Source organism: Phaseolus vulgaris, chromosome 2, assembly GCF_051622355.1.
Source record: "Phaseolus vulgaris cultivar YP4 chromosome 2, ASM5162235v1, whole genome shotgun sequence".
In the NCBI taxonomy this organism is placed as follows: domain Eukaryota; kingdom Viridiplantae; phylum Streptophyta; class Magnoliopsida; order Fabales; family Fabaceae; genus Phaseolus; species Phaseolus vulgaris.
Window position 1 is genome coordinate 31,661,731 of NC_143499.1, and position 21,457 is coordinate 31,683,187.

Here is a 21,457-nt window from a genome sequence, read left to right on the forward strand (position 1 = left end):
ATAAGTCTTTTACATTGACGAAACATACAATTTAAACTCAACTTAAATTTTAACAAATCATTGAAATTAAAAACTGATTCAAACTCTTGATTACTTGATAAACATGTTTCTTTAATGAGAAAAGTGTTCATACAGCTCGTTTTGTGCAACATTTTTTATAAAACATAAATGAAATGAATAACATCATGGAGAAGGAAAATGTTAATTGTAAAATGCGTATCAGAATAATATCGATTTTTGCCATGACGTAATTTAAAAAATATATATAATAAATATACTATGGATACATTTAGACAAAATATCTTTAGAATGACATTTAAAAAGAGAAAAAAAATTAACAAATGAGATTCTTATTAAATTAAAATTAACTTATAAACATGTTAAAAATTAAATTGACATCTTAAAAAAACATCAAAAAAATTTTTTAAAAATGAATTTATTTATAAACTAAAATTAACAATTAAAAATAAGAATTTATAGGTTTTATATGAGAATTTTGACAGATTACTTATATATAAGTTACTTCCAGCTTATAAAAAAACAATTTTCTTTTTTATTTTTCTAGGTATATTTGTCCAAACAGATTTTATACTAATATATTTCAATAACAATTACAATTTATAATAGTATTTTAGTATTACTCTAGAATGTTAGTATGATTAACTGATAAAAAAGTTACAGCAAATACTTCCTGCACCGAATAATACTTCTTGCACCGAATCAAATTTCAACATGTAGACTATTTTTATATTTTTATGTGAAATGACAAATATGTTCTTATTAAATAAAAGGGAATGCGGATAAATATACAACTGTATAACAATGTCTTGGGAAAACTAGGATTTCTCAATGATTAAAATTTGCTCAAATTAATAATTAACACTTCATCAAGAAGACATCTAAACAATGTAGCAATTATTGCCCTTTGTATGAATGACTTGTTCATGAACTACTAAATTCATAATTATTGCTTCTAAAGGTTCATGTTACCTTCTATTCTTCCCTGCCATTGTATCAATATCCATATGATACCAAGCTAGAGATGGACCTGATCTGCATTAAGAAAATAACAGCACAAGATTATGTTATGCAAAATATGAATGTAGAAAACATAGGACATTCACCAATGATTCTCAGACATCTTTTTCCAAAGGCAAAGCATATGCACTTATAGTCAGCCATTACCGAAATGGTAATGGATAAATCTTTTAAGTTCCAATAACAAACCCATCAGATAACTATAATTTTCCTGGATAATTGATCTGAACTTATTAAGAGAAACTATAATACAGCAGTAAAATTCCTAAACCCTTCAACAAAACTGTTTCAGAAAATTTCCATAAACATTCAATTTCAAATCATGCATCTTCTATAAAAACAATTGAGAAACCCGGATTGCAACTAAACTCAATCAATCAAATAGGAGATTACAATCCTCACAATCAACCAAACAGATATCAGAAGCAACCAAATACCTCAATAAGTCCCAAAAACTCAACCAATCCAAAGCTACTCAATGACGGAGAAAAATGGTTGGCAGAGACAGTGGCATAGAAATGCAATGATAGAGGATAGCAGAAATGGCGATGCATTCTTCAACCTGACAATGCATAAAGCGCCGCTCTCATGTCTCCAGGTTCACCAGATTCCATTTGTTGTGAGAAAGGATGCCAGTTGTAGATTTCAATCCGAAGTTGATACAGGAATTTTCCTCCAAATAATTAACACAACCTCCCATCAAGCTGGAAACATTGAAGCACTTGGAATCAGCTTCAAAGTCTCCAAACAAGCTCAAAGACCAGCAAGGTGGAAAGCAAAGAAGACAATCTACTGTAAGATCTGCCAATTGGCACTACTGTTCAAAAGTGCCAACCATTAGAACGCCAATAATTTCTGGCATTTTCAAGGGACCGGGCATGTTTGATCTTCAGAAACAGCTTGTAAGCCCTCTCTGTTTTCTCTGTAGCAAGCAGCCTGTTGCTCAGTTTACTATATACTAGCCTGCTTGGGCAGAACCCCTTGTGCAAAGCCTCCTCCATAACAAGAACAGCATTTTCCAGTTGTCCAACATTGCAAAGACCACTGATGATGTACTCATAAACTTCCAAATCTGAACTATACCCACACTCTTGCATCTCCTCCCATATGCTCAACAATGTTCCACATTTTCCAACCTCAGAAAGCCGCATAAGCAGTATCTTATAAGCTTCCATTGATATCATACACCCTAATTTTCTTGCCTTCTTGTATATCACCAAAGCAGCGTATGGTGGACCATAGCTACACAATCGTTTGATAAAGGTTGTTATGATCCCAATAGATGGCACAACACCTCGCCTCAACATTTCATCGAACATTTGAAGCGCATCAGCCACTTTCCGCACTCTGAGAAACCCAGTAATTATTCTAACAAACGTATCAAGATCAGGTTCACAGTTATCACTCAACATCTTCTTATAATACTTAATACACTCCTCAAAATCCCCAACAGACACAAAATTGAAAATCATTGCATTATAAGCAGCAGTATCTGGCTGGCAATTCTTCTCCCTCATACCACAGAAAACTTCAACAGCCTCGTCCATTCTACCTACCCTCCCCAAGCTCTCCATAAGAAATCCAAACGTCCTACAATCATGTCCAACCCCATCAACCTCCATTTCTCTCATGATCCTCTCAACCTCACCCACCTTACCAATCTTAGACCATCCCCCAGCAACAACGTTGTATGTTCCAACATCAAAACACACCTTTCCCTTCATCGAATTCAACACAGAATTGGCAGCACCAACATGAGACCGATGACACAGACACGACAAAAGCACGTTCAAAGCCTCGGTGTCACGCCGAACCCCAAGATCATCCAAGTTCCCGAAGATCTGAATTGCCCTAGACACATGACCAGCCCTAACAAAACTATCAATAACAATAGACAACAACAACAAATCCCCATTAATACCACATTTCCTCATGTCACATAACACACCCATCATAAACACAAAAAACTTTCTTCTTCCTAGTGCCTTAACAATCACATGGTAACTACCAACTTCATTGGGTATCCCTGGTAGTTTTACTGCCCAGTTGAAAAACGTGACCATGAATTCACCACTGAGGTTTCCATTGTTGAGTACTTTACCAAGAATGTTAACGTCGACGTCAGCACCAACGTTCGACAAAGCGGTTTCGATTGCGGCCTTGCCCTTTAGTTTCTGGAGGAAGACTCCGCGCAGTTTGTCTTCTGGAGGCAAAAACGCGTCCACAGATTTCGCGTCCAGGTGCGACGGTTTGAGGGGTTCTGAAACGGTGTTTTGGGATTTAGAAGTGGGAATGGGAAAAAGGTGGGAGATTTGGTCGTGAATGAGGCGTTCGTCGATGTGGGGATGGTGGTGGTGAGGAGAACATGGCGGCGCGTGGAGAGATGAGAGTGGAGAACAGGGCGTGGAGGCAAGAGGGTGGTGATGCGGTTTGGTGAAACGCGCGAGGAAGTGGAAAGATCGAAACGACATCGTTGACCCACATCAATGTTTGTTAGTGAACAGTTTAGTGTAGTGAATACTAATGAAAGTATCTATAGTACAATGTTTACATGATGAATTTAACTACCACTGTTAATTTTGATAACCTGACAACTTATATGTTATATCACCTTCCACTCATTTTTTTAATTTAATTTAGATTGATTTTGTGGTTTTCTTGTATAATTTCTTATTAATATATGTGTCTGATTTTATTCTTGACTTAAACTTCTATGTTGACAAATAGTTTTATTATCTATCTGATTATAATTAAATATTTATTCTTTTCAACCTTGTGTATAATATTAAATTATTTGTTAATATGTATTAAAAAAATTCTTATTATCAAATAAATTATAGTATAAATGTATAAGAAGGATTTATGATTTTATAACAAAGAAAAATAAAGCACGATTATCTTGTATTTACATATTGTGTCATATGCTTGAAATTCACATTGAAGAAACATTTACAAGACTCCAACAATCAAATGAATGAGAGCATATAATTATGAAGACTCTGATGATCAAGTGAGTGATAACATATAATTATGAAGATTCCAAGAATCAAGTGAGTGAGAGTATATAATTATGAAGACTCCGACGATCAAGTGAGTGAGCATATAAGTATGAATATATTGAGTAGTTGGAATGAAACCTCCCTTTATTTAGGGTCTTGAGACCTTTTTATAGTACTTGTAGATCCTTCATTTAGGAATTAACAATCATATATATATATATATATATATCCACATTATTTTAGGGATGTTGGCAAAGTATATCTTTATTTATTTTCATATCAAATTTAGAATAAATATTTGTGCATAACTAATTCAATTATTTATTTCAGTTGTTTTAATATATTTCACTAGCCATTTGGGTCGACTTCAAAACAAATTATTGAGAGTCTATTATTGTTTTGGACTGAGTTAAGTATTTATTCTCTCGAACCAGAACAATATACCTGAGTGGTCAGATCCCGAACACCCGAACAATACAAATACTAATAAACTTCCTGCACACATATGTACATTTATATTTTTTTTAAGTTTTTTATTTTATTTTAATATTTTTGTATTTTTCTCCCAAAAACTAATTCATAAACATATGGTGGTATTCTTTTGTGACAAATTTATAGAGCACATCACATTTTTTTTACACTAACCTCTCTAGTATACTGGAGAAACAATAAATAATATAATTTAAATAATTAATTCCAGTTTAATTTGGATAGATAGCAAAATGTGAAATTACAAATTAAAATAAATTGCTCAAATTAAAAAAAAATTGTGAATTTTTATTCTTATTTTAAGGTAAGAAAAATAATAATAATTTTTAATTTACCAGAAGAGTGGCATAGTTGAGGTTTTGGTTCCAAGGTTCACGCAAATATATAAAGTGTGATCCCACTGATAATTTTGATAACATGACAAGTTATATGTTATATCATCTTTCACTAATTTTTTATTTAATTTATATTGATTTTTCGGTTTTATTGTATAATTTCTTATTAATATATATGTATCTCATTTTATTCTTGGTTTAACCTTTTAACCCTCTATATTGACAGATAGTTTTATTATCTATCTGATTATAATTAAATACTTATTCTTTTTAACATTATGTATAATATTAAATTATTTGTTTATATGTATTAAAAAAATCTTATTATCAAATAAATTATAGTAAAATATAAATGTATAATAAGGATTCATGATTTTACAACAAAGAAAAAATAAATTTGTACTTACATCATATGTTTGAAATTCACATTGAGGTAACTGCATCTGTTGATAAGACTTCGACGATCAATTGAGTGAGAAAATATATTATGAAGACTCCGACAATCAAGTGATTTGAAGTATATAATTATGAAGACTTCCATCAATTTAGGAACTAACAACTATAAAAATAGTATGTTAATATATATATCTCCTTTATTTTAGAAATGTTGATATAACATTATCTTTGTTTATTTTCATCGAATTTTTTAGAGTAAATATTTGTGCCTAACTAATTCAGTTATCTATTCAGTTATTTTAATATATTTTGCTAGCCATTTGGATTGAGTTCTTAATAAATCATTGGGTTTATTATTGTTTTAGACTGAGTTAAGTATTTACCCTCTTACACCAATCGGACTAGGACAACGCACCTCAGTGATCCAAACACGTCCTACCAGTACAAATACTAATAAACTTCCTGCACACATGTGTACATTTATATTTTTCTTTTAAAATTTATTTATTTATTTTATTATTTTTCTTCCAAAACTAATCATATAACTTTATATCATTCATAAACATACGGTGGTATTTTTTTGTGACAAATTTATAGAGCACATCACATTTTTTTTTTACACTAACCTCTCTAGTATACTGGAGTAACAACAAATAATATAATTGAAATAGTTAATTTCAATTTAATTTGGATAGATAGCAAAAATGTGAAATTACAAATTGAAATAAATTGCTCGAATTAAAAAAAATTGTGAATTTTTATTCTTATTTTAAGGTAAGAAAAATAATAATAATTTTTAATTTACCAGAAGGGTGGTAGCAGGTGAGAAACAAATCTAATAAATTCCAATTCTCTGTGTCTGGTCAAAAAAATCCTTAGAGTTCAGATCTTTTTTCAAGTTAGTTATTTTAGTTAGTTAGTTAGTTGAGGTTTTGGTTCCAAGGTTCACGCAAGTATACAAAGTGTGATCCCAATTCCATGACTCTTCACCCTTTTCAGTTTTCCTTCTTGGCTCACACACATAGATAAAGATTTTAGTTTCTTCAAGAATTTTGATATGAAGAATTCTGAGTCTACTTCTAAAGCAGGTGAAGGAGCACAGTCATCACCAGCAAAAAGTGAGAAGAAACCTCTTGATCCTGGAGTTGTTGAACTCATCAACGACAAGAATGGAATACCCCAACTCATTCTCAAAAATGGTGATGCTTCAGCAACCATTAGTTTGCTGGGAGCTCAGGTTCTTTCTTGGAAAACAAAAGCAACTGGAGAGCTACTCTTCGTAAGCAAGAAAGTACTTCCCCCATCATTCTCTTAATCATCTTTTTAATCATTGATCAATGCAATGTGTTAGTTATTCTTCTGTTTATGAATCTTTAATTGATTTTTTGAATTCTTCTGTTTATTAATTTTCCTTTTATTTCAATAGGCAATCTTTGATCCTCCCAGAGCTGTGAGGGGAGGGATTCCAATCTGTTTTCCACAGGTATAAATCATTTTTTAAAATTTTAATTATATTCCACAATGCTGCATTGCAAACAGATAATGGAAAAATTAGTGTAATTTTTGTGCAGTTCGGAAACAGAGGAGCACTGGAGCAGCATGGATTTGCCAGAAACAGGATCTGGACGATAGAGAAAGATCCTCCACACCTTTCTGGTAATTTCAGTGCAAAAGTTTACATTGATCTGTTGCTTAAACCATACAAAGAAGATAGCAAAACATGGCCACACAGGTACCAGAATGTATATTTATCATTTAATCATCTTCTATATACTTTTCTAACATAACTACAATTTTCCATTTCTTTATCATAACCACAGTTACATATATGTATTTAATTAATTATACGAACTCTTTTTTAATGTGATTGTGATTATTAATTATACTTTTACATGTTTATATGTCTTATGTTATATTTTTTAAATGTTTGTGAATCTTATATAGATTCTCCTTTCTTTTGATTTCAAGTTCTGAATATCACTTCCCTTTACACTATCTTTTTCAGCTTCGAGTTTCGCCTAAGGATTTCTTTGACAGCAGATGGTATTCTGAATTTGACATCACGAATCAGAAATGTTGGTAGCAAGAATTTCAGTTTCTGCATTGGCTATCGTACATATCTGTCCGTCTCAGATGTTAGGTGGGTATACTTTGTAAATATTTCTGAGTAAACATTGTGAAAAGGAAGAGTTTGACTAAGTAGTGAGTTGGTAGTTATGAGTAAACATAATTCATCTTTACTATTTAATTGTTGACAGTGAAGTGAGGATAGAAGGGTTGGAAACTGAGTACTACCTGGACAACCTATTGCAGAAGCAACAATTCACAGAACAGGGAGGTGCTTTGACATTTGAATCTGAGGTGAAACAGTTCTTATAATCTTTTTTTCAAGTTAGAGTTACTCTTTTTATACCCAATATTTAATCAGTTTGTAAATTTTATTGTCTCCATCTTATAGGTTGATAGGATCTATATCAATTCTAACAATATGGTAGCTGTTCTGGATCATCAAAAGAGGAGAACATTTGTGATAAGAAAAGATGGACTCCCTGATGTTGGTGAGTTTCTTTTAAAACCTGAAAAACAAGTAATATTGATGGCTTGTGTCATTTTCTTAGCCAAACTAACAATTCATATTACATTTTGTCATTGAACAGTTATTTGGAATCCTTGGGATAAAAAATCCAAGTCCATAGTAGATCTAGGGGATGAAGAGTACAAGCAAATGCTGTGTGTGGATGGTGCAGCAGTTGAAACACCAATCCCCTTGAAGCCTGGTGAAGAATGGAAAGGTCGTTTAGAATTGTCACTTCTTCAATCTTCTTGATCATCTGCTGCTGCTGTGAATTTTATGTGCAGACTGAAATCAATCAATAACAATAAGACTACCTGAACATTGTTTTTTAGCCAATGGTAGTTTGTGCAAATATTGTCACAGTAAAAGTCATAAGCACAGCATCTATGTAAATAAATAGAGAACACAAATCAAAATTTTTGATAAAGGTGAACTGAAACAGCTGAATTAGATGCATAATGTGAATTTTTGATGACTTGAGAATCCATTTGAATGAAAGTGACTTTGCAATGTCCATCTGCAGTTTCTATGAAGTTACACTGTCATCTTCCATATATTTACTTTAAAATATGATAATGCAAATACCATTCTTAACAAGTATTTGAACAAGTAAACTTTTCCACATTTTCTACTCCATCATTCATCTTATTGCTACCTCATTTGTTTATTTCATTTCAAATAAACTTTACAAACTATTTCATTTTATACTCACACAAGTGAGTGAATGCAAACTTTCCAAATGATTCACACAAATTAGTATAATTATTTAATATGTAAAAATGAGTATTAAATTTAATAACTAGGAAATATTAGTATAAATAAAAATGGTTTAGAAAAGGTAATTTATTTTTATAAGAGATATCAGTAAATGGATTTGGAACAGAAGAGTTAAAAACAGGTTTCATCTCCACCACAATTTTGCATTGGCAATGTGGATATCACTGTGAGGTTTGCATCGGATGCTACACCTTTTACCAATCACCAATCATCAATCTTTTAAGTTTTTTTCTTTCTCTCATTTTCGGTTCAGCCCCTTTTGGAAATGACAGTGCCTCTAAAATATCACTTTTGAGTAACAATAAGACAAAACAAAAAGTAAACCACATCTCTCAATAATACTGTCTCATACTTCCTTTTCATCCTAATAATATTACTATTTTCCTTGAAAACGGTGTTTTGATAATATTTAGAGTTGTATAAATTTTTTAATATAATGGGTTAAATTTGAAGGGGAAGTAAAAAGTGAATTTGAGAAAAAGGAGAGTAGAAATAAATATTGTTTTGATTAAAGAAATGAGAATAAAAAGTGAAGGAAAATCAAGAAAAAAATTTATGAATGATTGATAAATTGTTTTAATTGATGGAATAGTAAGATTATAATTTTAATTTTGTAGTTTAAATTAATTTAAAGTAAAATATTATTATTTATTTAAAGATAAAATTTGCATGTGATACATAAAAAAATGTTGAAAATAAATTTTGATAAAATTAAAATATAAATAATTATAAAAGATTTAAGCGAAATTATAAATTTTATAATTTATGTCCCTAAGCACTTCTATAAACCATTTTGGAGTTTAATAAAGATAAGTATTTTACTCACAGCGAAATATACATTATCATTGTCAAAATTGTTAATATTGATACACAACTTATATTTACTTTTTAGTGTTATAGTATTTACATTTAAATACCATTTTAAATAATAAATAAACCATATTAAAGGAATTATATTTATATGTTATACACTTTACAAACATATACAATGTTTTTTATAGTATCAATTAATCATAAATAAAATAAACTGTTTATTTAAAGTTGTTGTTTTTTTATAATAATTATTTAAAATTTCATAACAACACATTTGAGTGGATAAAAGAAATTTAGATTAATTAATACTATATCATAATTAAACTCCTAAATAAATAAATAAAAATTGTGTCCTGATATTATAAAACAATTTTACAGTGTCCTTTAATTATTAACAATCAGATATTATGTAAAATTTGATCCACTTGTCTAAAAAATTATAATATACTTTTTACAGTATTATTTGATATCAATCACAATATTTTAATATGATTCAACCATAATATTAATATATATATATATATATATATAAAAAGTGGAAAATTATAAAATTTTATTTTTGAAACTTTTATCAAATAGATACATTTATCGCATTAACAATGCATCATACCAAGAATCTCATAATCGGTTTTTAAGTCTCTCACATACTAAGAACTTTATGGGATATATAACTGATTTTTATTTAAGATGCTTGGTTTAAGTATCTCAAAGTATCTAACAAAATGTTATTATAAGTCTAAGAAACACATTTTGACTATGGATCAACCAAATGACTACACATGAATACATAAAAAGGTTTTGTTTAAGACTTACTTGTTGATGATTTATGCATGCAATAAACCAAGCACATGATATTTGACATACATACAACACTTCACCAATACATTCCTTCACCAAAACACCTACACTATAACAATCATATAGGTCAACCTTCAACTACCTCCTAGCCATGTAAACATAGCCAAACAAAACTACAAACTTAAAAAAAATGTGAGACATAATAGATTATATGAAAAACATTATCAGTTATATTTTAAAATAAAGCAAATAATTGATTATGTACTTCATTTTAAAGCATAAACAAGTATCCCCTTTTAACAATTTATCTTCATCCTTCAAATCTCCAATGTCATTTGTTTGAGGCATAATAACTTACATTTACATATTCAACGAACTCCAACGACCATCATTTTATAAAAACATTTTTACTACTATTGACAACAAATTCTTCCAAACAAAACTTCACCAACTTTATTTCACATTAATAATAACAAACTTTTTTAAGAAAGAATGTAAATATGAACATTTACAAGATTTATTCACGAGTATTTACTAAATTTTCAAAAACTCAGATAAATAATTTTCTATCACATTTAAAAATCTATGCATGACCACTCTGAAAATCTTTATCATTCACTTTGTAAAAATGAAGAATACTTTGATTACCTTACTTTTCCTCTATTTCTTAGCACTTGAACTAGACACTTCATATACTCTTTACTCCCACATCCACACACACTTCCTCGCTAATCAATTGATAGAAACACATGTCTTTCCCTAAAATTCATCCGTGTAAAGAGAATTTACCCATAAACAAAAAGAGCATTACAAAATAATAATAATAATAATAATACTGGCCCTTTTACCCTTTCGGTGATTCACAATGAAAAAAAAATTACAGTTGAATACGACCACCTCATTTGACTTAACGCAACACAACCTGGCAGTATCTGCAGGCACATTTTTCGATGCAAGTTTCTGAGTGTCCGCTTCTGATTTCGTTCTTTTCCCTCTCTATTTTTGTATGACATTTGGAGGTAAGTTGTTGGTATCTTTGTTTGACAGAAGCATAGCAGTGGTGGTTGGTCTGAGCGTTTGCACCAGAATTTCACCACCTTGTTCTCTGCCGCAAGATGCAACGCATTTTCTGTTTGGTCTCTTTGCTTTCTTTGGTTTCTCTCATCCTCTCCCGACCCAATGCAGAACCCACAGAGGACAAGCAAGCACTTCTTCATCTGGTCGAAAAGTTGGCTCCTTTACGACCCCTCAATTGGAACCAAACCTCTTCTCCTTGCACCTCTTGGACCGGTGTAACCTGCAACTCCGACCACTCACGAGTCATAGCCATTCACTTGCCGGGCTTCGGCTTTCACGGAACCATTCCTCCCAACACGTTAAGCCGCGTCACGTGCTTGCAAACACTCAGTCTCAGATCTAACTCCATAACTGGTCCTCTCCCTTCTGATTTCTCCAACCTCTCTAACCTTTCCTTTCTCTACCTTCAGTTCAACAATTTCTCTGGTTCCTTACCCGATTTCTCTGCCTTCAGGAACCTCTCTGTTCTCGACCTCTCCAATAACTGTTTCACTGGCACCATTCCTCTCTCCCTCTCCCATTTGACCCACCTAACTGCCATCAACCTTGCCAATAACTCGCTTTCTGGCCAAATCCCTCTCTCTCTCCACAGGTTTCCCAACTGGGCTTTCGTGGGAAACAATGTCTCTCTCCAAACAATTTCACATTCCAAATCTGCGAAACACGGTGAAACGGCGCTGTTTTGGGTTGTTGTTGCTGCTGCTCCTGTTGCTCTTGCAGCGTTCGTTGCTTTTATCCTAGTGTGCTGGTCCAGAAAGAAGAAAGGGGATTCCTTTGCTCGGAAGTTGCAGAAGGGAGATATGTCTCCGGAAAAAGTAGTTTCGAGGGACCTTGATGCGAATAATAAAATATTTTTCTTTGAGGGGTGTAGCTATGCGTTTGACTTGGAGGATTTGTTGAGGGCCTCTGCTGAGGTACTGGGGAAGGGGACGTTTGGTGCTGCATATAAGGCTGCGTTAGAGGATGCTACCACTGTTGTTGTGAAGAGGTTGAAGGAAGTGGGTGTTGGAAAGAGGGACTTTGAGCAGCACATGGAGGTTGTGGGGAATCTGAAACATGAGAATGTGGTTCAGCTAAAGGGGTACTACTATTCCAAAGACGAGAAGCTCATGGTCTATGATTACTACACTCAAGGGAGTCTCTCTGCTTTGTTGCATGGTTTGTACCTTAATTTTGCTTTCCTACATTTTCAAGTTAATGTCCATGCTCACTTGTGTAGAATCTTCCGCTTTTTGGGTGCTTAGATGTTGTTTTTGTATCTTAGGTTTTGACTCAAAAGAAAGGCTCCCTGCATATTTGGTATGTTAAGTAAGTTAAAATTTGGTCTCTGGATAAGCTTTGATTGTACTCGTGTTCTAAAGCCAAACAGATCTTGGCTTTCACTTTCACTGGAGAAACTATTATATGGTCCTGCCCAACTTCCACTTCCACACTGTTGTTAATTATTCCTTATTATAAATTGAAAATCTTACAGTTGGTGTTGTATGTTTAAGTCAAGTGTTTATATATGAACACTTTTTATTTGAAACGCTTGCCTTGTTATCAGACAAAGTTGACAGTATATCACACTAACAAAACTAATCTGTTCTGAAAATTTTATGTCGTTACATGCGGCAAAACTAAACTGTTGAAACCTTTGCTGTGACTGATAAATAATGCTTTCTGAGTTTTTCAGGTAAGAGAGGAGAGGATAGGGTGCCTTTAGATTGGGAGACTCGAATGAAAATTGCTTTGGGTGCTGCACGAGGCCTCACTCGCATCCATTGCGAGAATGGGGTGAAGCTTGTGCATGGCAATATCAGATCCTCAAATATCTTTGTGAATACTAAACAGTATGGTTGTGTGTCTGATCTTGGCCTAGCAACAATTATGAGTTCAGTTCCCATACCCATCTCACGAGCCGCTGGTTACAGAGCACCTGAAGTTACAGACACGAGGAAAGCAACACAACCTGCTGATGTTTACAGCTTTGGTGTGGTCTTGCTAGAGCTTCTCACTGGAAAATCCCCTGTGTACACAACTGGGGGCGATGAGATTGTGCACTTGGTGAGATGGGTTCATTCGGTTGTGAGAGAAGAGTGGACAGCAGAAGTGTTTGACTTGGAGTTGATCAGGTATCCCAACATAGAGGAAGAGATGGTGGAAATGTTGCAGATAGCCATGTCATGCGTGGTGAGGGATCCTGATCAGAGGCCTAAGATGTCGGAAGTTGTAAAAATGATAGAAAATGTGAGGCAGATTGATACAGTAGTGAATCAGCAAGCATCATCTGAGAACCAAGCCAAATCTGCAACACAAACCCCTTTAACCACTCTGCGTGATATTTGACAACTTTCTTCTATCACTACACCAAAAAAGAAATCAATGATCTGCCTCTATTTGATTTCAGTGTATCTGAAAATGTTTTGTTCCAAATTCTGAACAAGAGCATGCACGGTTCTTTTCACTACTTTTCTCTGGTAATTCTTGTTCAGCACATTTGCTACTATCAGGAATAAGCCAAACTAATTTAACTAATTTCTATATGATTGTGTTTTTAATGCGTTGGGGGAAGGAAGCACCAGATGATAGTGCAATCCGGTGGTTGCTTATCTTTCTAGCTGTTAACTCATGAAACATTTCATTTGTTTTCTTGTGCTTGTGTTTTAGCTTTGTGCCTGGAAACTGCTTTTGTTTGTTTGATTCACTGTGTCATCTTCGTCAATCGGATCTGTGATTTTCCATTTTAACATTGTGTCACTTGATGAACCTTTTTCCATTTCTCTAGACTTCGGAATTGTGCGAATGCAGTGTTATATATGGTTGAGGTTCAAACACGTCTCTTAAATGTGTTTCAGACATAGTCTTATGACATGTGTATTGGTAAAATGTTTAATTCTAAAAGAATTTGTTGAATTTCTAATAATTCTAACACAGTTCTAACACACTTTTAAAAAAAAATTCATTATTTATATTATTTTTCTAAAATTCAATTTTATTATACAAGTTTTTATTATAATTATAAAATGAGGAATAAATTTTTTTGAATCAATCATGAGAAACATTTTTATGCTAAAAATCTAAAACATAAATATACTTTTACACATAAATTTTTATTATCAATTTATATAATTATAATATATAAATTTGTGTCTTACATTTTAGATATTATATCTATTTTTTGTCCATGTCATTTATGTGGTGCTCCATGGTATAGGATGTAGGCAATGCAATTATTTATATTTATTTTATTGGGTGCGCAAGAAGCCAATTCTTTCTTTAAAATGGTTTTTTTAGGGGCGTTGTGTCCACTGAGTCTCAACTTTCAAACTGACGAAAGTAATGGGCCGCAGCCTTTGTCTCGCCTGGCCCAAAAAAAAGTTTCAATTTTTTTTCTATTTTGTACCTTGCTACAAATCAGAGGCCTAGGAAAAAAACCTCGAAACACAAAAATTTGCTAAATAACCCAGTGGCCTGTTTAATTTATTTTTTATGGAATAATATATAATATAGACAAAATTATTTTACTGTAAAGTTATTAGAAACGTTGTTTACATTTATTTAATTTTTTATTTTAAAAAATAAAGAAGTATATTATTTAAACTACCCAATTGTATTTATCGAGAAAGTGCCCATATTTGTTTACATGTAAGAGTTTTTTAACATAATATTAAATATGGTTGAATTCGTTAAAAAACATTATAAATAAATCTATCAAACAATTTTTTTTATAAATAAGCATTTATTAAGTAAATCGGTAGCGATTTAGTCTTTGAAAAACAGCCAAAAAGATAATTTAATTTCTAAAATGTATAAAAACATACAAATTAATCTATAAAGCATTACAACTTAATGTCAATCTAAAATATACTCTGTAATATCAAATTAGTTCTTAAATAGAATAGTCCAAAAAACCTTAATTACAACGCTTTTTACATACCAGATACTAAATAGGTATCTCGTTATTTCATATACCACATCCACATCAAGTATCTTTAAGTTTTTTTTTTTTACATATCTGAGTTGAAAAATAATGTTCAGAAAAACTGAAATCCACATAGAAACACAACATGAGAGTATTAAGGGATTAATTACTTAACCAATTCAAATACTTCATATATACTATATATATATTGAATTGGTTAGGTGGGAAGGTTGAAAAGTTGTGGTTAAAATAAAATAAATAAATAATAAAATAAGAACATTTATGTATGAAAACTCAAATAAATAGGTCCAAAATATATATTTAACAATTATAAGGTGCGAAAAGTAAAAATCTAATTAAATTAAAAGTTCAACTTGTTGTAAATAGGCGATTTTTTTAAGATGTAAGTAAAGTGAATTCTATATGATAATGATACAAAATCAATTATGATTTTATCATCAGAGTCTCTTGCAAGTACATACACCCGTTTGAGAGTTGACTTTGAGTCTAGAAGTCAAAAGTTGAACCTGGTCAAGTCAGATAGGTGAGAGTCCATATCCCACATCCAAGAACCAACCTAAATCCGAATCAGTGGATCTAGTAGCCGAATGCCCAAGATAGCGAAGAGAATCTAAGATACCTAGAAGACAAGAACTACACTAATTATTTCTAAGACCCTACAAAAACACATTATTCCGATCTCAAATATAATAAAATAATATTATTAAAGTCAACCATATTTAATATATAATCCGTTCAAATATATAATATTTTAAAATTAACAATATAAAATATTAATATACTGAGTATATTAGTTACATTTATAAATTTTTTAATACAGTTGGGCCGGATTTTGAAAAATAAATTACATTTTAGTTTAGATTTAGTGTTCCAAAAGATTGAAGAGGTGTAAATCCATGCCCTTGGTTTTTTTTATTTTTTTTTTAAGTTGTTGAATTTTTCATAGAGGCTTATAATGTTCAACGCAGACATTTAGGTATACATTTGAAAGAGCATATCTCAAGTAGTAGTAGCATTTAAAGATTTGATGACGTGATAGACGTTAGAATATATTTAAAAACCAAAATAAATGAATGAATGAAGAGCATATCTGTTTCGCACACTTCTTTTATGTTTTGGCCTGCCATTTTTCATTTGACCAAAAATAAAATGAGTCTCAGTATTGTATTTTTAGTATGTAATTATATTAAATTTTTAAATAAAAAATAGTGGTTTTGTATGCTATAACGAAAATGTGTCTTAAGTTTTTCATTTAATTTATTCTGATATCATTAATATAGTTTCACATTATTCAAAAATTAAAATTAAAGATAATTTATATTTTTTTTCTCTTTTAATTTATTAGTTTTTAAAAATAAAATAATATCGAATTTCAAAACAAAGTAAACCCTAAACTCGAAATTCTAGTTACGTATATATTAAAAAGTGTATTTTGGTAATTACATATTGAAGATGAATTTCAATGAATGTGGTGGTGTTGGGTAGAAAGAGAAGAGAGTAACAGAAGGTGCACATGGTCCCGCACCGCACCGCACCACACCACAAACATTTATTAACTCATCACATGCCCCTCTTCATTCTTACATTTACTACACTTCTATACTATCTCCAAACCATTTTTTACTGTTTTTAATTTGTACACTTTTTTATTTAATTTGTTCATTCTTAAAAATAAGAATCAGCACTCAGGAGTAAGAACTTAAATTAATTTATAAATTGTCAAAAATAAGATGAAAATATAAAATTAGTAAAGCAAAGAGTTGCTTATAGTAATTTGTAAACACATATTTAGATAACCCAATATACCAACATATATTTGAGATATTTAATTTTCTCAATTTATGTACAATTAATCAGTCAACACTTAATATCATCATTTAATTACTTTGTTTAACATGTAAAATAATCTCAAAGTCATTAATAATGTTTAGGTCTATATGAGCTACATAGTATAAATAAATGCATGCTTTAAAGTAAAAGATAATGAGTCTTTAATAATTTTTTTTTTCTAACTTGAGGTCGAAGTGTACGTACATGTACCCTCCAAGACCAAAAATGAATATATAAAAACAGTAGAATTGAATTAAATTTATTTGGTGTAGTGAAAATGTAAAAGTATGAAAAGAAAATAATAATCATAGTCTAGTACATGAACATATGTTTTTAATATTTGACAGTGGCATGAAAAGAAAAAGGAAGAAGGAATTTAATAAGTAAGATCTTGTCCATTAATAGAGCAACAAGAAAATAATAATTAAAGAACTAAGTTGAAAGTTCCAACCTTGGGTCTGAAATAACTTTGAAGTAAAATAGTACAAAGAAACACTAAAATTATTGTGGTGAGGTGGAGACAAAGTGAGAGGCGGTGAGAACGAGTGGCATTCAAAAACATTGTAACCGATTCGCCACATGTTCCTCAGATTGCTACACAACAATGTGTGCTCTCGCATGCATTTAGGTGAATTTCAATTTCATTAAAAAAAACTAGTTTCAAATATGAATTATAAAAGTACATTAATTTTAGGCCAAATTCTTCCTTCACTTTACAATTTTGTTTCGCATCTCTTTATCTTTTTTAATTTCAACAACGTCCTTTCATGAAAGAGAAGTTTATTTTCAACTGGTAAGATTATTGTAGTGACTTCTATTATTAATAATATGGTTAAAGTAAGTTTTATGATATTTTTAATTATATTTTTGTTTTTATTATATCATTTCAAAGTCATAAAATTTAAGAAAAAAAAAACTAAAGATATGCAAAAGTAGAATTTAAAACAAAAAAAAAAATATCTTCACATGAACTACAACAGTAACTATTTTCTTCTGCAATGTTTTACATGAAGTAAAACTTTTAACTATAAAAGAGCCAAATCATTATGTAAATATGAATTTATTTTATAAAAGAAATTAAAGTATATGAAATAATGTAATTGTTTTCTCGAATATTGCAATTGTGAATTATAAAAGAAAAATGTATGAGGTGCCGAATGTATCTAAAATTATTTTTAAAAAAATTATTTTGTAAAATTATTATTAAAACTGACTTTTTACCATTAATACAAATTCATATAAAAGTGCCAAAAAAAGGAAGAAGATATTAAAGTGGAAGGAGAATTTGCCCTTTAGTGCCAACTTTTGTACACATACATAACTAAATGGACCAATTTACTCGTATACCTATTAAACTAAGCATTTTTTTATTATTATTACTGATAAAAAATAAATAATTAATATTTGATTGGTCTTAAAATCATATAATTTTTATTTATTTATTTAGTTCAAGACTTGTCGGTTTTTGTACTATTTCTTACTCTATAGTAAATGTGAGACCCTCGGTTCTAGACCCATTTCTTTTCAATTCCTTCATATTTCTTATTCTGATTCTGATCGATTTCCAAAAACGCAAAACTTTGCACACGTGTTCCCTTTATTTCTCTCTAACTCTGTCTTCTCCCCCCAAATCTGTTTTTTTTCTTATCAATCAAATCATATCCGTTAGAAGGTAGAGAATTATGTAAAGGATCTTTCATATATGAAACTTTAAATAAGTAAGCTCGTTTTTGCTTTATAATATATTTGATTTTCAAACTTTTCTTAAATTGTAAAAACTTTGATGTAAATTGCTTAATTTTTCACATGTGTTTTGATTTAAAAAGTTTGTAAATGTTTAGTGTACTTGTACTAAATATATGAAGAAGAGTGTATTTAGTTCACTTCGTTTTTTCTGGTTCCTTCTTTTCTCTGTTTGTCTCTTTTCTCTCTGTTACTTGTGTTTTGTAATAATTTTTCAGTCTCTTAGTATGTGAGGTAGTACCTGCAGGAACATTCTGAAGATTAAGTCAGTATTTGTGTTAATTTACTCATAGAAAAGCTAAAAAATTAAACTAAACATTCTATCTATTTATATTACTTCTAATGGATCTATTGTGTTTGTCATATTATTTTAATCTTTTTGCTTATATCTTATTAATTGACTTTTATAGTTAATTTTTCTTTAATGCATGTTCCTTATTAATATTGACACTTGTGTTCTTTTTGACGTAATATTTCTACTAACTTTCACACTCATCTTTATCTTCTTTCGATCTCTCAACCTCTCGACATACATACTTTCTATCTGACCAACTTTAACTTTTTAGTCTCTTTCTTTTTCTTTAAATTGAATTAATTTAAGGTAAGACTCCACGTGAAAATCGTATCACACTAATATAATTTTAATAATTTCGCTAAACAAAAATTATATCACACATTAACAATTTTTAAAAATTAATTTTAAGGTGAAGTCATATATATAGTATAAAATAATACGATTGAAGTAATATTTTTTTTGTAAAAAAAAAACTCCTTTTACCTAAAATGATAATTTGTGGGGGAAAATTAGACTAGTAAAAAACCAGAGTTTTATATGTAAGTTAAAAATGGAAAGAATGAGTGAGTATATATAATATTGGAAAATGGGTGAATGGGAGTGGTTGCATTAGAATAGGGAGTGAGAAAGATGAAGTTATGATGGTGTAATGATAATAAGTAAAAAGAAAGCACATATTGGCCACAGTGCCCATATGAGTGTGGTTAAACTCCAAAATGACAACAAGTACCAAAGCTTCTCTGCATTTTGTGGCTCAATGCATGCATCAAACTATCAACTTCCTAGGGCTATGAGCTCAACCCACTGCCTATCTCTAACGGTAATACGTACTCATTTCATTTCCCAACCACCATTGCTGCTAACACAAACTCCACCAATAAAATACTCATTCTAACTTTTCACACTATTTGGGACTAATAATATTAATTACTCACCAGTTTTTGTTTTCACTTGTCTTATAAATTAAGATAATAAAAAACAAAAACACTTTTTCCATTTGTTTAACAACTGCACACACATATTAATGTTACGTCTTTCCATCATTTTTATCTCAACAGTTCTCATACAGTGGCTATGGAAGTAGCTATCAAATCACAAACTCATCTAGCAATATACTTCTTTTCGTTTCAACTCAATATATTGCTTAATCTTTTCTTAATCAGATTCAAATATTTACAACTTTTAAAATATATCTTTATTATTATACTAATCTTTTTTTTCTTTTTTTTTCTCAAATAACACGGTTTTAATTCTCCAATCAACACTTTTTTTAATATCTATCACTTTTTTTTCATGTTGAGAAATAAAAAAAAAGTGTTAAATAGAAAAGTAAAAAGAAAATATTATAACTAGGGAATTAAAAGTGGAAAACGTGTTATTTGAAGAAAACAAATCCCTCCTTTATAAGGTTAAATATTTTTGAAAAATCACGTCACTTCAAAAATAATTTCATAATTATTCACGTATTGAATTGAGAAAAAATATTATATTTTTAAATGATTTTCATATCTTAATTTGATAATCTAGATAGTTGGGAATGTCACCTGTAAAAATAAAAAGTGAATATTTAAAGTAATAATTTTTATGGAAAATATATATTTGATTATATAATAATCATTTATACAGTCTCATGCATTAATAAATTTTATCGTAAAGAAATAATTAGAGATTTAATATCGATATGATAAAAACTTTTATAATATATATAAATGAATTTTAAAATTATTTTAGTTTTTTTATTATAAATTTAAGTTAAATTTTAAAGTTTATTTCTTAATATATTTTTAAAAAATTATATATTATTTTTTTAATTTTTTTTTACCTATTCTTCTTAAGAGTAAAACTCAAAGACATGTGTTTCATACTCTTTATTCATGTAATCACGCAACTACAAATTAGCATTCTGGCATTCCATCTCCAAGTAGATTTTTTATGCGTAAAAAAACTTCTCAAAAGCTTTTTTTATCATGTATTAATATTAACTTTTTTTTATTAATTCTTCCTTATTTGATGAGGGTATTCTTCATTTAAGTCAGATTTTCTTTTTAATAGAATTCTTTTATATCTATATTTTGTGATGTTAGGAAACATATATCGATAAATATTAGTTTTTTACTTTTAGAGTCCACCTAATTGTCATTCCTAATATACACATAATTACCAATATATTAATTAAAAAAATTGTTAAGTATATATTAATTATGTCAAAATTTATTAATCTATTATAAATTAAATATGAAAACTTGTGAAATTAATTTTATTGTCTATTTTAAATCATTTAAACCCGTCAATGCTGTCTTTAACAGCGTTTGATCTCGTCTATAATATAGTTTATTATTTCAATTTTTCATTATTTTGATTATTTGT

At 30.2% G+C, this 21,457-nt stretch overlaps 3 protein-coding genes across 4 annotated transcripts; 2 read left to right on the forward strand and 1 right to left on the reverse strand.

Annotated features, from left to right (window-relative positions):
- Positions 1-722: 722 nt before the first annotated feature.
- LOC137811465 (Pentatricopeptide repeat (PPR) superfamily protein) lies at positions 723-3,610 on the reverse strand. Its single transcript, XM_068613237.2, has 2 exons — positions 1,476-3,610; positions 723-1,053 (listed from the first exon to the last, which is right to left on the reverse strand). Exon 1 carries the CDS (start codon positions 3,507-3,509, stop codon positions 1,860-1,862), a length of 1,650 nt encoding a protein of 549 aa, XP_068469338.1. The 5' UTR covers positions 3,510-3,610; the 3' UTR covers positions 723-1,053; positions 1,476-1,859.
- A 2,604-nt stretch (positions 3,611-6,214) lies between these two features.
- LOC137809698 (putative glucose-6-phosphate 1-epimerase) lies at positions 6,215-8,365 on the forward strand. The gene is made up of 7 exons (XM_068610793.2): positions 6,215-6,548; positions 6,684-6,740; positions 6,829-6,989; positions 7,263-7,397; positions 7,516-7,618; positions 7,716-7,815; positions 7,915-8,365. Exons 1-7 carry the CDS (start codon positions 6,315-6,317, stop codon positions 8,082-8,084), a joined length of 960 nt encoding a protein of 319 aa, XP_068466894.1. The 5' UTR covers positions 6,215-6,314; the 3' UTR covers positions 8,085-8,365.
- A 2,720-nt stretch (positions 8,366-11,085) lies between these two features.
- Positions 11,086-14,026, forward strand: LOC137811466 (putative inactive receptor kinase At4g23740). 2 transcript variants are annotated; one of them, XM_090298596.1, is made up of 2 exons: positions 11,086-12,455; positions 12,562-14,026. In XM_090298596.1, the coding sequence occupies exons 1-2, from the start codon at positions 11,336-11,338 to the stop codon at positions 12,603-12,605; spliced, it is 1,164 nt and encodes a 387-aa protein (XP_090154722.1). In that variant the 5' UTR covers positions 11,086-11,335; the 3' UTR covers positions 12,606-14,026. The 2 variants fall into 2 exon arrangements, with proteins under 2 accessions (XP_090154722.1, XP_068469339.1); XM_068613238.2 differs by having other exon boundaries at positions 12,973-14,026.
- The last annotated feature ends 7,431 nt before the right edge of the window (positions 14,027-21,457 follow it).

Excerpts from the sequence above, each read along its gene's own strand:
- LOC137811465 (XM_068613237.2), bottom strand. The coding sequence starts at position 3,509 with ATGTCGTTTCGATCTTTCCACTTCCTCGCGCGTTTCACCAAACCGCAT.
- LOC137809698 (XM_068610793.2), top strand. The coding sequence starts at position 6,315 with ATGAAGAATTCTGAGTCTACTTCTAAAGCAGGTGAAGGAGCACAGTCA. Across the intron at positions 6,741-6,828 it reads TTCCAATCTGTTTTCCACAG|TTCGGAAACAGAGGAGCACT; the intron begins GTATAAATCATT and ends ATTTTTGTGCAG. Across the intron at positions 7,398-7,515 it reads CTGTCCGTCTCAGATGTTAG|TGAAGTGAGGATAGAAGGGT; the intron begins GTGGGTATACTT and ends AATTGTTGACAG.
- LOC137811466 (XM_068613238.2), top strand. The coding sequence starts at position 11,336 with ATGCAACGCATTTTCTGTTTGGTCTCTTTGCTTTCTTTGGTTTCTCTC. Across the intron at positions 12,456-12,972 it reads TCTCTCTGCTTTGTTGCATG|GTAAGAGAGGAGAGGATAGG; the intron begins GTTTGTACCTTA and ends TGAGTTTTTCAG.